Source organism: Penicillium waksmanii, assembly GCF_028829765.1.
Source record: "Penicillium waksmanii strain IBT 27052 chromosome Unknown utg000001l:1.0-4852451.0:1.0-4856178.0, whole genome shotgun sequence".
Lineage (NCBI taxonomy): Eukaryota > Fungi > Ascomycota > Eurotiomycetes > Eurotiales > Aspergillaceae > Penicillium > Penicillium waksmanii.
In genome coordinates, this window is record NW_026643248.1 from 1,409,148 (window position 1) to 1,424,091 (window position 14,944).

General features: G+C 49.3%; 5 protein-coding genes across 5 annotated transcripts; 2 read left to right on the plus strand and 3 right to left on the minus strand.

Annotated features, from left to right (window-relative positions):
• Positions 1-535: 535 nt before the first annotated feature.
• Positions 536-1,863, plus strand: N7481_000507 (uncharacterized protein; the record flags this gene model as incomplete). The annotated part of the gene is made up of 4 exons (XM_057259726.1): positions 536-677; positions 731-945; positions 1,017-1,320; positions 1,415-1,863. 4 exons carry the CDS (start codon positions 536-538, stop codon positions 1,861-1,863), a joined length of 1,110 nt encoding a protein of 369 aa, XP_057127558.1.
• A 545-nt stretch (positions 1,864-2,408) lies between these two features.
• N7481_000508 (putative NADH-ubiquinone oxidoreductase, subunit G) lies at positions 2,409-4,991 on the minus strand (the record flags this gene model as incomplete). Its single annotated transcript, XM_057259727.1, has 7 exons — positions 2,409-2,520; positions 2,595-4,476; positions 4,538-4,560; positions 4,623-4,637; positions 4,705-4,756; positions 4,809-4,832; positions 4,886-4,991. The coding sequence occupies 7 exons, from the start codon at positions 4,989-4,991 to the stop codon at positions 2,409-2,411; spliced, it is 2,214 nt and encodes a 737-aa protein (XP_057127559.1).
• Positions 4,992-5,746: 755 nt separating this feature from the next.
• Positions 5,747-7,482, minus strand: N7481_000509 (putative ER to Golgi transport protein (Sly41); the record flags this gene model as incomplete). The annotated part of the gene is made up of 2 exons (XM_057259728.1): positions 5,747-6,991; positions 7,081-7,482. The coding sequence occupies 2 exons, from the start codon at positions 7,480-7,482 to the stop codon at positions 5,747-5,749; spliced, it is 1,647 nt and encodes a 548-aa protein (XP_057127560.1).
• A 1,160-nt stretch (positions 7,483-8,642) lies between these two features.
• Positions 8,643-9,712, minus strand: N7481_000510 (uncharacterized protein; the record flags this gene model as incomplete). Its single annotated transcript, XM_057259729.1, has 5 exons — positions 8,643-8,785; positions 8,834-9,054; positions 9,106-9,244; positions 9,313-9,343; positions 9,395-9,712. The coding sequence occupies 5 exons, from the start codon at positions 9,710-9,712 to the stop codon at positions 8,643-8,645; spliced, it is 852 nt and encodes a 283-aa protein (XP_057127561.1).
• Positions 9,713-11,774: 2,062 nt separating this feature from the next.
• Positions 11,775-14,651, plus strand: N7481_000511 (Pumilio-family RNA binding repeat-containing protein; the record flags this gene model as incomplete). Its single annotated transcript, XM_057259730.1, has 8 exons — positions 11,775-11,885; positions 11,951-12,061; positions 12,115-13,185; positions 13,247-13,772; positions 13,825-13,874; positions 13,947-14,226; positions 14,284-14,374; positions 14,435-14,651. 8 exons carry the CDS (start codon positions 11,775-11,777, stop codon positions 14,649-14,651), a joined length of 2,457 nt encoding a protein of 818 aa, XP_057127562.1.
• Positions 14,652-14,944: the final 293 nt, after the last annotated feature.

Genomic DNA, 14,944 nt, shown 5'->3' on the forward strand with positions numbered 1-14,944 from the left:
TGGAGCTGGTGCGAAGATATACGGGGCCGAGAGAGAGGAGAGCAGGATACAGCTCAAGTCGTGAGTGTCTCGACCTCTCACACGCACATGTCGTCTCTGTCCTTAGGGAGTAGGGAGAAGAAAGGGGGTATAGAGGGTGGAGGAGGTGTGGTGGCCGGCGAATGGAGAATGGTGAATGGTGGCTGGATGAAGTGGAATCCCTCGTGGGAGAAGGAGGAACGTGCTTAGCGTACACAACAGTGGGGACAACACTAGACAACACTAGACAACACTAGGTGAGAGAGATTTCCTTGACAACCAGGAAGGCTGGAGGCAATAGGGATCTTTTTAGTTTTCTCTCAACGAATAGGGGAGTCACGAGATTCAATAATGTGGTGGAATCGGTGGATTTAATTATTGTTATTAGGTGGAGGATGGATGCTAGGCTGACCGTGACTACGGTGGGCCCGGACCGCCGGCTGCCTGGACTTCCATTTGTACTTTAGTTACTCCGTTTACCCTCTGTCATCCACTATTCCTCCTACATACCACCAATATGTCACCTTCCCATGTCCTCCGCTTCGATAGATCAGACGAGCAAGGCTCCTTTGTTTTAGTCCACTTGGTCCCCAATGGATCATCCTCTCTCAACCTCACCTTGACTGCGACAGAGGGTGAAGGTGCATATACTGCCTCAGGTACTACACTCCTTACAAACACAAACAAACAATTCATATTGACAGCGGTATAGTCAAAGAATCAAGCTTAAAAGATCTCAGATCCAAAAGCTACCAAGGTTCAGACGATGAGTGGACCCAGGTGATTCGCCGCGTTCTAGGCCAATCGACCAAAGATGAGAATGAGACGACATCCTCTTTCAAACTCGAAGCCACAGCCAGCATCACAGAATCAAATGATGAAAATGAGATCGTCATCACCATACGCAAAAGAGTTCAAGACATCACAGTACGTTATAGTCCTGAGCCCTGCCCTATCGGACACTCATATCAGATACATATATTCTGACACCCTCTCAGCAAAGACTTGGAACAATCACTTTAAAGCAAAGCGAAGCAGAAATCGAACTCTTCGAATGGGCAGGCACAGCAGCCGCTAGAAACAGGGCCTTGGAACAGGAGACCTCCACTCTGAACGCTCGTTACCAAGAGGCAGCAAGCACCGTCCAAAAACTAACCCAACAACTCGACGATCTCGTCCAAGCAAAAGCCCAACACGAGAACCAATTAATGGCCAATTTCACCCAGCTCTTGAATGAGAAGAAATTGAAGATTCGGAATCAGCAGCGTCTTTTGGCTTCCGCTACTGCCGATCCTGATAAAGGTATATACTATATACATACGATACGATCCTACCCGACTTTTAACTATCTGGTATGATTTTGTAAAGGCTAATAATTCACAACCGCAAACCCCAGTTTCCGAGATGCAAGCCTCAGCAATGCAATTCAACCGGAGCCCAGAATCCCCACGTCTCACAAAGCGCGGCCATGGTAATACTACCGATGAAGATTCGGATGACTTTGAGCCAATGGATATCGATCGGGAGAAGAAGGCCGGCAAATTGGCAGCGGCGACAGAGGCAGACTCTCATGATCAAGATACTGACGAGGGAGGTCAATCAACCCCACCACCTGGAAATGATGGAAACACAACTACAGATGACGAGTCTGGAGAGGAACAGGAACAGGAACCAGACCTGAAGCAGAAGCGCCCTTCGGCTCCAAAGGCGAAAGAAGCTGCACCCCCGCCTCGACGTGAATTACCTTTTACTCGACGGGGTGCAGTCACGACGCCAAAAGCTGCCACACCTCCGGCTGCGGCTGGTGATGGGACGGGGGGAGAGACTGATGATGATGAGCTTTAGTTTAAAATCAGGGAAGGGACCATGGTGGTTTGAAACGTGGGGGCGATTTACGGTCCGGTTATCCGTAGACTTGATGAATTACTGAATTACATGTCATTTGGTGGTAGATCCTTGGTTTTAGACATGATAAGAAACGAATACTACCTATGGCATGATATCATCTTGCTCCCTAGCTACCACTTTTTTTCATCTGTCAATTCTACTACTGACCGGTAGAATGCTTACTCACAACCTTAACTTGGAAGATACTACTTAAGGAAAGCTATCACTGACTTCCGTAACGGAACTAGAGATTTTGTTGGCCTCAATCTTTTTATGTACAAGTCAACCCCGACCGATTATTCCCTGTTGTAACACCGGGAAACGGGAGAATTTTCGAGAAAGGAGGTCAACCCCAAAAACCGGATGTAACGGCCTTCAAGTCGATGAAAAGAAAACAGAAGATGAAGATGGAAAAGGAAAAGGAAACGGGTACATCAAAGGGAAGTATAGGGTGATACAAATGACAACGCCTGCAACCATTAGAGAGAAAGCACAGAATTCAATCACTGGGTTGCGCCGTAGAGGGCCTGGGGAGACATCTCTCCGGCGGCCATGAAGTTGGTCTCAGGGTTGCCAGTGGCCTTGGCAGCTGAGCAACGGGCCATGGTGGGGGAGCTAGAAGATTTAAAGTTAGCATTGAGCAGACATAAAGGATAATTCTGAAGACGAAGCTTGAATCGGTCACTAACCTTCTGGAAATTGAATCGGTGAAGTAGAAGTCCTCAATGACCTTCTTGAAGGGAGAACCGGTTGTTGAGGCTCCCTTGTTCTGGTCAGAAAGCTGCACCTTGCTCAGGGCAGCAATGGAGGTAGGCTCGACGACATCGTAACGGCGCATGACGGGACTGATCTCCTCCATACGGTCACGGAGAGCCTCAATATCATCATAAGGAAGAGGAACGCCAAGGAACTCGCTGGTGGCACGAATAATCTTCCAGTCATCACGGGCAGCACCGGGGAGCGAGGTAGCTGCACGGGTAACCTGAACACGACCCTCGGTGTTGATATAGGTGCCAGACTTCTCAGTGTATGCGGCACCGGGGAGGACAACATCGGCAAGCTGGGCACCCTTGTCTCCGTGGTGACCCTGGTAGACGACGAAGGCATCCTTGGGGATTTCGCTGGCGGCGATCTCATCGGCGCCCAGCAGCCAGACCATCTTGGGGGTAGTCTGGGCAACTTCGGGACCGGGAGCAGTGAAGCCCACTTCGTAGGCACCGGCGCGAGAAGCGGCACGCTGCAGGACGTTGAAGCCTTGCCACTCGGGAGTAGTGAAGTTGCTAGCGTGCTTCTCGACGAAGCTGCCAACCGCCTCGAAGATGGCCTTCGAGTCGGGGTGCTCGGCAGCTGCGGAGCCGACCACAATCATAGGGCGCTGAGCACCGGCAAGCTTCTTGCCGAACTCGCCAGCCAGAGCAGTCTTCAGGGCAGAAACATCGACGCCAAGGTTCTCGTAGTCGAAGGTGCTCTCGAACTCCTCACCGACAAGACCGATCTCTAGATCAGAGCGCAGGTATTGCTTGCGGATACGGGCGTTCAGAACTGAGGCTTCGTGACGGGGGTTGGTGCCGACAAGAAGGAGGGCGTCAGCCTCCTCGATACCGTAGATCTTAGAGTTGAAAAGGTAGTTAGAGCGGACATCAATACCGTGGGCAATGGGAGCACCACCACCGGGTTGGTCGAGGGCAAGGTTGTCAGAGCCAAGCTTGTTAGCCATATCCTTCATAGCAACGAGAGACTCAGCATCAACCAGGTGTCCAGCAACTGCCTTGAATTCATTAGGTTGCAGCTGCAGCTTCTGCTGGGCGGAAGAGATCTCCACAAGAGCCTGTTCCCAGGTGGCGGGGACAAACTTGCCCTCGCGGCGGATCAGGGGAGTGGTGAGGCGTTGAGTCTTCAAGCCATCACAAGCAAAGCGAGATTTGTCGTTGATCCATTCCTCGTTAATGTCATCGTTCAAGCGCGGGGTAACACGCATCACCTCCATACCACGGCTGTCGATCCGAATGTTAGATCCCAGGGCGTCGAGAACATCAATTGACTCAGTGTGCTTCAGCTCCCAAGGACGAGCACGGAAGGCATATGGCTTGGAGGTCAGAGCACCAACGGGGCAGAGGTCAATGACGTTGCCAGACAGTTCCGAGTTGAGATTTTGCTCCAAGTAGGTTCCAATCTGCATATCGTTTCCGCGGCCGGAGGTTCCCAGTTCGGGTGCGCCGGCAACATCGTTCATAAATCGGACGCAACGGGTGCAGTGAATACAACGGTTCATTGAGGTCTTGACCAAGGGGCCAATGTTCTTGTCCTCCACAGCACGCTTGCCGCCCTCCTCGTGGAATCGACCGCGATCAGCACCATAACGCATAGACTGGTCCTGAAGATCACACTCTCCACCCTGATCGCAAATGGGGCAGTCGAGGGGGTGGTTGGCGAGGAGGAATTCCATAACACCCTCACGGGCCTTATGAACCAATGGCGAACTTGTCTTAACAACCATTCCGGGCTGAACGGGCCAGGCACATGATGCAACAGGCTTGGGGGCTTTTTCGACTTCGACGAGACACATACGGCCTATATATGTTTTATTAGCACCTGTGATTGTTTTCATGGAGTGGAAGAGGCCGGAACGTACAATTTCCTGCGACTAGCAGTTTCCTTTATGTCAGGTAACGTTAGTAAAAGAGTATCATCGGAGGGAAGGGCTCGGGGAAGCGTACTCGTGGTAGCAGTATCTAAGTTCAAGGGTCAGTAATTGTGATAGATATTGTATTTGATCGAGAGAGAGGATTAGATCCATACCTGGGAATCGTTGCGCCTGCCTTTTCGCAAGCCTGGATAAGAGCCGAGCCGGCTATAATGGGTCTGAGTAATGGTTCAATGGGGATCGCTCGAGTAACTCTTACCTTCAACGGACACCTTCTTTCCATCTGCACAACATTGTTAGCTTATCTTGACTATCAATTGATGCTGAGAGACATACCAATGGTCAGTTCCACCTCGGCCGCGCGAGGGGCGGTCATCGCGAAGGTCCTGGCCCGGGGGACCCGGAGAGACCGGGCGGCCGCACGGAACAGCTGCGGCCGCATAATTGTGAGGAGTTATGAGAGGAGGAGGGGGGTGGAGGGGTTTGGGAGATGGGGTGGACGACGAGGGGGAACGGGGAAGAAGGAGCTGTTGTTCAGAGTCGGATTCTGCTGGGTTACCTAATGCCTGCTGGGCTTTGCTGACCATTGCCCAGATGACTCAGCTGATTTCACAAATGCGCGATTGCTGATTGGTTGAGCCACTCGGTTACCCGGATAAACCTCACCTCCGGGCAACAGAACAAAAACCCGCGGCCCCTTAGAATCCTTTTTCAAAAATCATCTCATTCACGGGCTTGATTTATTGTGGGAAACAGGCGTCTCACCGTCCCTGTTTCCTCTACAGATAGTCCCCAGAACAGAATTGGCGCCGTAATGGGGCAGTCAAGGGCCTAGCCCGATTATGACATGTTCTTTACCGACGGTCGCGACATCTCACGCTGATTTATCCCCGCGGGCAATTGATACGTAGGACACCGGAAGCAGGACGCAATTGGAGATCACCGAATACATCTACGATAATAAAAACAATATGAAAAACTTTATGACTTAAGTCATTGATTGATATCATTTACATTCCTACAACCACCCTAGCTCTTCTCGTCTATGCTGTCGCCAGCGGAGATTCAACACAACCCAAAAAGAATTGTTTAAATAAAAGATCCCACAACGCCATGATATATAAATATATATATATAATACATCATCATTTTCTCCGTCTTTACATTCGTCAGAAGTAAGAAACGAGAGATTCTATGCTAGGTGGCCACCGGAGTGTCCGTGGCCTGCCACGTCGATTCTTGTTTGGTCCCAGGTAGCCAATTCCGGGACACACTGGCGCCACGGGCCCGCACCCGCCCTGGGCCATCTTCCTTCTTCAAGTTGTTGGCAGAGCTCTCGAACGAGCGTCCGGCGGGGAAGGCGTAGCCATTTGAATCCCATGGCCTGCTCGAGTGTCGAACATTCATGGGAAGAATAGCCTCCCGTGCGCGGAAATGATCAGCATTCGCTCGCTGATCGGCCACGTCGTCGTGGCTGTTGCGATCGTACAGGTAAAGTCCCAAAAAGGTGAGGCCGATGCCAACTGCTTGGATTGGAGTGGTGGAGTTACCAAACCATATGACTGCCACAACGATAACAAACACGCGTTTAACCAAAGAGGCAACGGAATAGGACACTGGGGAGACCATGGACAAGAGCACGAAGGCCAAAATGTTCTGCGCAAAATGCGAGACACCGTTGAATACGAATTCGATCATGAGGGCGCCGTGATCCAATGATCCCTTCTTTTCTGACAGGTCAATCGCACCGTCCTTTATAAAGTCGGATACCAAAGGATACCCCTCACTGACAAACCAGATAGGCAAGGTGAGGAAAAAAGCCAACCCCGAGCAGTAGCAAAGCAGATTCAGCTTGTCTAACTTGCGTCGTGCTGGGGTCTGTGGGTCGTTTTCGGCACGCTCCGCCTCGTTGAACAGCTTTTTGGAGAAGATATTTTGCGAGACAAAAATGATCGCGGCGCCGAAAGCGCAGATAATCCCGAAGAAATTCGTGGACGATCCGGTGGAACAGGCGAGCATGACACCGGCTGTAAGAGGGATTAAGGACAGGTAGGTGGCTCTAGCATAACGAATTCGAAATAATATCCGGTAGGCGAGAACAGTGAATAAGGGTGAGAGTCCCTTGATGGTGTGGACCAAGGAGACAGGGATCTTGGCTGTGGCCATCGAACTGAGAATATGGCCAAGAAGCTGGAAGACAGCGAGGGGTAAAGCAGTCGAGATCACTTCACGCGACGGGTAACGGATGCCGTGCTTGAGAACCGGGATGCTTTGCCGCAGTTTCGGGAACATCGAAGATAACCACACCAGTAACAAACACCATATCGAAACGAATGCGAATTGAATAATAGTCAACGTGATTGGCATCGGCAGGGCGTTCAAGATGGATTTCGAGGATGTGTTCGTGAGGGCTGAGGTAAAGTACCAAATAACGCATAGGGTCTGGGATATGAATCAGCCATCGTTCGGCAGCTATAATCTCTCCGACGGTGTGCGGGTCATTATAACCCTTGGGGGAAGAGAGGACATACCACTAGCCTATACGATACGGGAGCCCGTAGTGCCTCCGCCAGCTCTTGCGCGTTGGCACTCACGCTGCCGTTACGTGTTCGAATGGTGGAGATGGCCTCGCTGATGCTCTTCCGCGGCCGGTGTTTAGGATTCCTCAGTGTTCCATTGGGATGCTCTCTGGAGTAAAAGGCTGTTTTTCGCGGTTCCCACGTCTCGCTCGGCGCGTATTTCACTGAGGGGGTGGAGTTGGTGGTGCTGGGTCGGCTGGACCCAATGGCGCTGTCAAGGGTTTCTTCGTAGGGAGGGAATTGGTCTATCGGGCTGCTGACCGGCTGCGCGGTCGATGTTTTGTTTGGCACTTGTAATTCCGGTTGTCGCATAGACGCCCGGCGTCCATGGCCGGTGACTGTCGTGGTGGCCATCGTTGCTCTGTTTAGTCCAGATCCGGAGTTCTATTATCATGTCCAAGATCAGATCTCTAGCACGTAAACGCGTTCGTATATGCAGTGCTACTCACCCGAATCGATGAATCTAGCAATGGAGAGATAGGAGTGTTGAAGGGAGTCGCAGGGAATCTTTTGCTGAGGTGACGTTGGCCCGATGGAGCGAAGTGAGCGCAACTAATCCGGCGATGACGAATCTCCTGCAAATGGACGTGGAGGGATAGGGGGCACTCGGGTTATGATGGCGAGTCATTCAAGGCTTTCGCATCGACAATTGAGATGGCTTTCCTCGTCCACAGAAGGAGAGGACAAGAAGGAAAAGGGGTGGGGGAGGAAACACGACGACGACTGGCCCGATGAGGGTGTGCGGTCCATGGGTGATTTGCGGTGCTACCGCCACCGACGGTTACATTACAAGAAACTAGTACCGAGTAGTACCATCTCAATACCATGGAGACGGCCGAATAGAGATCAAGATATATCTAATGAGGCGATTCTGGTGAAGTAAGATTGGTGAAATCTTTGCAAATTACTTAATTCTCATTACAGCTAATGGAAACTTGTTTGGCTTTTTACTCAAAGCACTGTAAACTGTAAAGATCGCGACTTGGCTCGATCTAAATATAGGTATCGATTGGACCTGGATTCGCAATGGGGTCATGTGAATACAGGTACTGACTAAGACGGGTAATTTACTCGCTGGTGGAGCCAGGAACGCTCAGCATCGAAGTATATGGGGATTTTCAAATCTTTCTGGATCAATCATCTATCCATTTCTCTCCCTTCGTCTCTTGCGTAGTAACTCGTCCCTGTCAGCCTGAAGCTTAATCGATAATTCTTGTGCAAGAGATCTTGAAGCTCCTCTAAGATTGACGCTCCATTTGCCCTCTCCCAGACTTCCCTCCTTAGAGCGTGATCCTCCCGGTCATATTGACCTAAGAACCGTCGGCTGAGCTGGGTCCTTTACCTGCCACATTAAATCTTTGATCTACCATGTTTTGAATCCCCCATCCAAAGTTTGCGTTAAAATAAGTATAGCTTAGCACCCATGCATAATTGTCGGCTATAGTGAAAATTGCCGAAACGCATTACATCAGCCAATTGTGCACATTATAGCCAAAGTAGTGGATTGAGTGACTTTAGGACTTACCATTCTCTCGGATTTCATAGTTCACCTTTCTCTCGTCGGCATATTTCCACGCATAGTCGGAACAGAGCTCAGCGCCATAGACAGACTTCTTGAGCCCATCATTGTAGATATCTCTATCTTTCAGGTCCGTAACTAAACAAAGAATAAGTAATTGGCACGATGTAAATGAAGGGAACTTACTGTGCCAGTCTTGTCCCATCAAGTCAACGTGCATAAATTCATGGAAGAGAGCGTGTTCCTGGGAGACGAGCTTGGGATCATTCAGCTGTTTTTCTTCCCAATGGCTTCCATCAACCAATTCCACAATAGTTTTCAATTTAAAAAATGGGTCACAGAACGCGACTGAAAAGCAATTTGGACAATTTTCTAGCTTTGTTGGAATAGTGGGGACATAGGCTTGTCTATGTATGTGTTTAGTAGTAGTAGTGAATGAGCAGTAAAAGGTGACCTACAATTTGGAATCCTTTTTGCATTTGCTGTAGTCAGTTTCATCTCCACAGACATAGGCAAGTCTGTTTTGTCGTTTGGTCTTCTTTTCTTTTAGCTCGGTGCGTCCATTCTGGAGAAAGAAGTTGGTCTGGTTGTAGAGGCCTGAACAGAAATGTTAGCGCATTCGGCTTCATGATGCAAAGTATGGTAACCACAGATTCGCTTCATACCAAGCATAGACGAGAACTCCTCTGGATATTGCTAATTGCCTACTGTCAGAATGGTCGGTGACTGGGTTTCAGGACATCTTACTGCTTGCCAAATTCTCCCGTCCATGAAGAATTTATTCCATCCCGGGGATAAACCGAGATCCTCATCGCCATAGACTTTCTCGTTTATGCCATTAATCAAACCTACAACGGCAGACGTCGCATCGTATAAGGCGCTGAATTGATCTTCGCTGCAGGTCCGCTTTGCCGAATACCACCACACTCCGGGCAGCATGTTCTCGGCCGTCTCATATATCTCATTATAGGAATCTTCGTCTCGCTTCTCGTCGGTTGTCGGAAAAGGACTAGCGTTTACTATGCAAGATAGTAGTCCCAAAACTAGAATAGGCCAAAAATGCATGGTGAGAATGGCAATATTGGCGCACTAGTAAAAATGTTCCAAGAAAAATGAAAGTAGACACAAGGTCGAGATATCTTCAATCAAGGTTGGATAATAGCGGGATGACTTTGAGGACTTTATAGATTAAGTGAGGCAAGTTTGGATCTCCCATCTCTCTTATAGTACCCCCCAGACCAAGAATATTTATTGCTGAGCAGGAGGATCGATATATCTAATTTTAGATATGAATATAATATATCTCAAATAGAGTATGTATATTGACCAAGTTAGATGCATGTTGCGCCCAATCATGCCAAGCCGTGCCAAGTCTTTCCAGCGATGCATAGGTCGTTTCTTATTCGTTAGAACCAGGTGCTCTTTTCTGCTAAAAAATTCCGCCCCAAATGTTCTGTCATTCTGGCCCCCTCAGGCCACCCGCCATGCTTCCCCTGCTTATGCGGTCGGGTCCTACCTCGAAGACCCTAGTGTTTCGAGATAGAACCATTCACCCTTTTTATCAGACTCATTAACCAATGGGGTGATCAAATGATATATCCAACGCCAGATAGCATCCTACATATATACGCCTACTGGATATATGCAGAAGTATACAGGATCTAGCTCAGGTCAACATTTAGAATCTCTTAGTCCATATTAGGCGCGGAGTATGCTATTATCCGAATGTGAGACTGGTTCTTTCATGTGGGAAACATTTACAGTCAAGGCAGGTTTTCTTCCTGCGAGGGCTAGGGAACGGTAGAGCCTCAAGGCAGATTTTCCCCTGGACATGAAAAATGCCTGGGGACTCGGAAGGTCTTTTCCATCAGAGCATGCGAGTTAATGATCGAAATGCCCGCACATTCTGACCTTTGGAGAATTCTCGGGAACGTGCAGGCGCTCCTAGGAGCGTTGACTAAATTGCAGATAGAAAATTTTATTCTTTTGTTTCTTTCCACCGTAATTTTTAGAGAGGCAAAATACTAGAGACCACAATTTTAGTCAATTAGAGGGTGACAGTTGAGAGATTATCTGCCCAATATTCAATGGAGGTTACACATCTACCTACATAGTTTTCAAAATCCGGCCGATTCACAAGGAGAATACAGCGTGCCCCTAGTATCGTGAAGTCTGCGATAGGTTTAATCGACCAATGAGCCGGATTGAACAAGGCAAGTTTTTTTTGCACAGGGAAAGATCGCCAGATTAGACCCAACTTTACAACCCCAGCTCCGAGTCTTGTACAGCCGGCGGACTAGCGCGTCGCGTTTTATTGAGCCTGCTTAGATCACCCCGACTTGCTAGACCTGAGTTAGCACCTGGGCAATAGGCAGTACTCATGGCAGGCCCAGTGAGTAAAAGCGGCGAGGAAATGAGCACTTAAACAGAAAGAGAAAGCCAGCTTGAAGCATTCAAGCTGCCAGACATTATTCGATAGTACTAGTACGTAGGTATGAATGCAGTGATACTACTTACCATGACATGCATACCTAGGTAGTATATATACCTATCCATGGATCTTGGTAATAGTAGTTCGTAGTTAGTATATGTGATCTAGTACTACCATAATGTAAAATGTAGTAAAAAATTGAGATTTACCCTCATTAATAATTACTATATCATAGCCTCCTCCTTTTATTTAAATAAAGTTCAACAGATCGCAAGTATACAATACCCCGAAATTATATCATCTACCCGGCGTCTCGAGATCTCAAACTCGATACAGGTTGTAGTACTAAATGTAAACAGTTCCCTCTATATAATTTTTGACACTGTGGCCGGTCATAGTTTCTATTTCCTTAAAACACAATTCATGATCCCCTCATGATGCTAAGTATGAGTCGTTCCAGCGCACTTGCCCGGTATGAACACTCGCTGCTCGTTGCTGCCGTCTCTCCCGCTGCCTCTTCCACTCTCGTCCGCCCGTTTTCTTTCTTCTCCTATACCTCACTCACCATTTTTCTCTCACACCCAGAGTCGTCTCAAATTTAGTGATCTCCCTGTACTCAAAGCCTCTTTGGATTTGTGTGGTTCTCACTCTCATTTCCCCATTTCGTTGCTACTAGTGCCCTGGCCGCCGATTACCATGGTGTCTACACTGAGCGGTCCCTCCAAGCTTGGCCGCATGAACAGAGAAGGGTATTCTCCTCCCAGTGATGTTGAAATGCGAGGCATGACCAACAGATGCGAGCCCTCGGTGAGTACCTTGGCGCGGAAATCTTGGACCTGCGTGTTGCTACTCATTCTGACTCGATCTTGAAGGGTCATCAACATTCGTCCAGTCACCATAGCTCATCGGAGCTGCCCCAAGGACCGAGGCCGGTCTTCGGCCAAGCTTCTAGCGGAGAAGACATCGAAACCTCTTCAAACAAGGTTCGTCTTCCCCAGATGCTGGTTATGAAAATTGGGAGATCTGACAATCCTAGAAGCAGAAGCTAGGGCATCCAAAGGTAGGGTCCTTGGCTAGCAAACCTTCCCCGTTGGAGCAAATTCTGGCAAAGCTCTCCCCTCAAGGCCGCTCCGGGATGGTGTCGGAGGCAGGTGGATCTGCTAGCTCGCCGCAAATCGTCTCAACGAAGGAGTCATTACCTGCTACGACATCGACGGAGGTTGCAGGAGCATACACATCGGATGAGAAAACGACAGAGCTTCTACGACTTAAGCAGGAACTGCTTGCTGCCAATTCTAAGATTGCTCTGCAGGAACAGGAGCTGGCTCAGACACGCGTTATCAAGCATACACTGGACCAAGCCCTCGGCCCTCCCTCTGAGGCGGACTTTGGTGCTCGTGATATCACGGATCAGACCATATGTCATTTGCAGAGTGCTTTCAATGCCTCACATCCCGGATTTGGTCAGCTCCAGGATACTTGGAATCCGCAGGATGACTCGCAGTCTGATGTCTCAGATACTTTATCCGCTGGCACTTACAATCGCGCTCGTGGGATTTGGACCCAGGGTAGTCAGCCCGCATACAGTGTTGCAGGCAGCGAGCTTCCGTTCGAAAAGGTCTACGGAGACTCTCGCCATGGGGCAAACACCGCAGGACAGTTTCACCAGCTCTGGAATGGCTCAAATCCGAGCTCCTTTTATACGTCTCCGGCTTTGCAAACACAGAGGATACCTTCCAACCCCTCTACTAGTGTATACGGATTTTGTGCGCGCTCTCCAATCGAACAGCCCCGGTATTCTCAAGGTCCATTGCAAGTGCAAAACCCCATTCCCCGCCGTTCTTTTGCTCCGACAAACGTTGCTGGGACTCTGTTTCCACCCCCAAGTAATCCCTGGACCGGCTTCACTTCCGAGGCGACGACCGGAGACTCGACTCCAAAGTCTCCCACGTCTTCGACTACTAGATCTTCCAGCGTAATACAGGCAGTTGGAATGTATCCATTTGCTTATCACGCCCGACAAGCTGGAACGACACTATCTCCAACAGCCACGGAGTTCACAACTAGCAGCCCCGAGGCAAGTCCATGGCCACTTCCACCCCAATCGGTCAGTTTCTTGCTGGTCTCAAACCGAGAGCAACCGTATAGTACTAACAGATTTTATTTAGATTGCCGGGAGCTCGACTCATACATACATATCGCCCCTCGAGCCCCTGAACTACAGGCGTCTCCTCGACAAGAACGTCTCTTGTGATTGGAAATACATCGTTGACAAGATCGTCTGCAGTAATGACCAACAAGCATCCATTTTCCTCCAGCAGAAGCTCAAAGTCGGCACAACTGAACAGAAATATGATATCATCGAGGCGATTGCTAGCCAGGCATATCCGCTAATGGTAAATCGGTTCGGCAATTTCCTCATCCAGCGCTGCTTTGAACATGGTACCTCCGAGCAAGTCGTGTCCATTGCCAACGCCATCAGGGGCAACACTCTCACCTTGAGCATGGATCCATTTGGTTGCCATGTTATCCAGAAAGCCTTCGACTGCGTGCCGGAGGAAAACAAAGCATTGATGGTGCACGAACTTCTCCGCCGGATTCCCGAGACGGTAATCCACCGCTACGCTTGCCATGTTTGGCAAAAGCTCTTCGAGCTCCGCTGGAGTAGTAGCCCCCCCTCAAATCATGGCCAAAGTGAATGAGGCTCTCCGTGGAATGTGGCACGAGGTTGCACTGGGCGAAACAGGGAGTTTGGTGGTGCAGAACATATTCGAGAACTGTGTTGAGGAAGAGAAGGTAATTAGTACTACCCTTGAAACCCCCATTCCATTGACGGAATGAGGCTAGAGAAGAGCTGACGATTAGTAGCGGCCGGCAATTGAAGAGGTACTGGTAAAGATAGACGTACTCTCTCACGGTCAGTTCGGAAACTGGTGTATTCAACATATTTGCGAGCACGGTGCTCCGCTCGATAAAAGTCGAGCTACCGACCATGTGCTTCACTGTGCTGTTGATTACAGCATGGACCAGTTTGCATCCAAGATTGTCGAGAAATGCCTGAAGATCGGAGGCTCAGACTTTCTGGATCACTACCTTTCTCGAGTATGCACGGGTCGTACTAATAGGCCTCGCATGCCGTTAATCGACAGTAAGTTCATCTTCCGCTTATTCAACTGTTGCTTGGACTATACTGATAGATAAACAGTTGCCGGTGACCAATACGGCAATTACTTGATCCAATGGATTCTAATGAATGCCGCACCCTGCCAGCGTGAGATTGTTGCAGGTCATATTCGGTATGGTTCATTTCCATTTCATTTCCACTCTCTCGATGGACAGCTGACACCTTCCCATAGAAAACACATGGTCTCCCTTCGGGGATCCAAGTTTGGATCTCGGGTCGCGATGTTATGCTGCAACCCATCACACACCACTCGGCCCGGTCCTGGGACTGGCATGCAGATCGGGCGCTTCAATCAATTCAACGAAGAGCGATTTTCATCATCGCAGCAGAATGGAGGCCGGTATAACCGCGGGAACCAGTGGAGTCCAGGCTATGTGCCATTCCGCTAGCTTGACGATAGGACTACCTTGAAGGTATCCCCGCCGCAGCTTCTCGGAGAACGAAAAGAAACACCCGAAAAAAGAAAGACGAAAGAAGACACTACCACAGAACGGATGGTAGTACACCACAACCCATCTTACTTATTCATTATTTCTCAAACCTCTTCGCTTTTCACACCGCCATCCAGTTTCCTACAGAATCGCCAGCAACAACCACATGCTCCAATCAAAGATTTGTGATTGTGTTATTCGCCTGTTTATTTCATCCAATTCAATCTTGATAACTAAACCTGCCTGCCGAT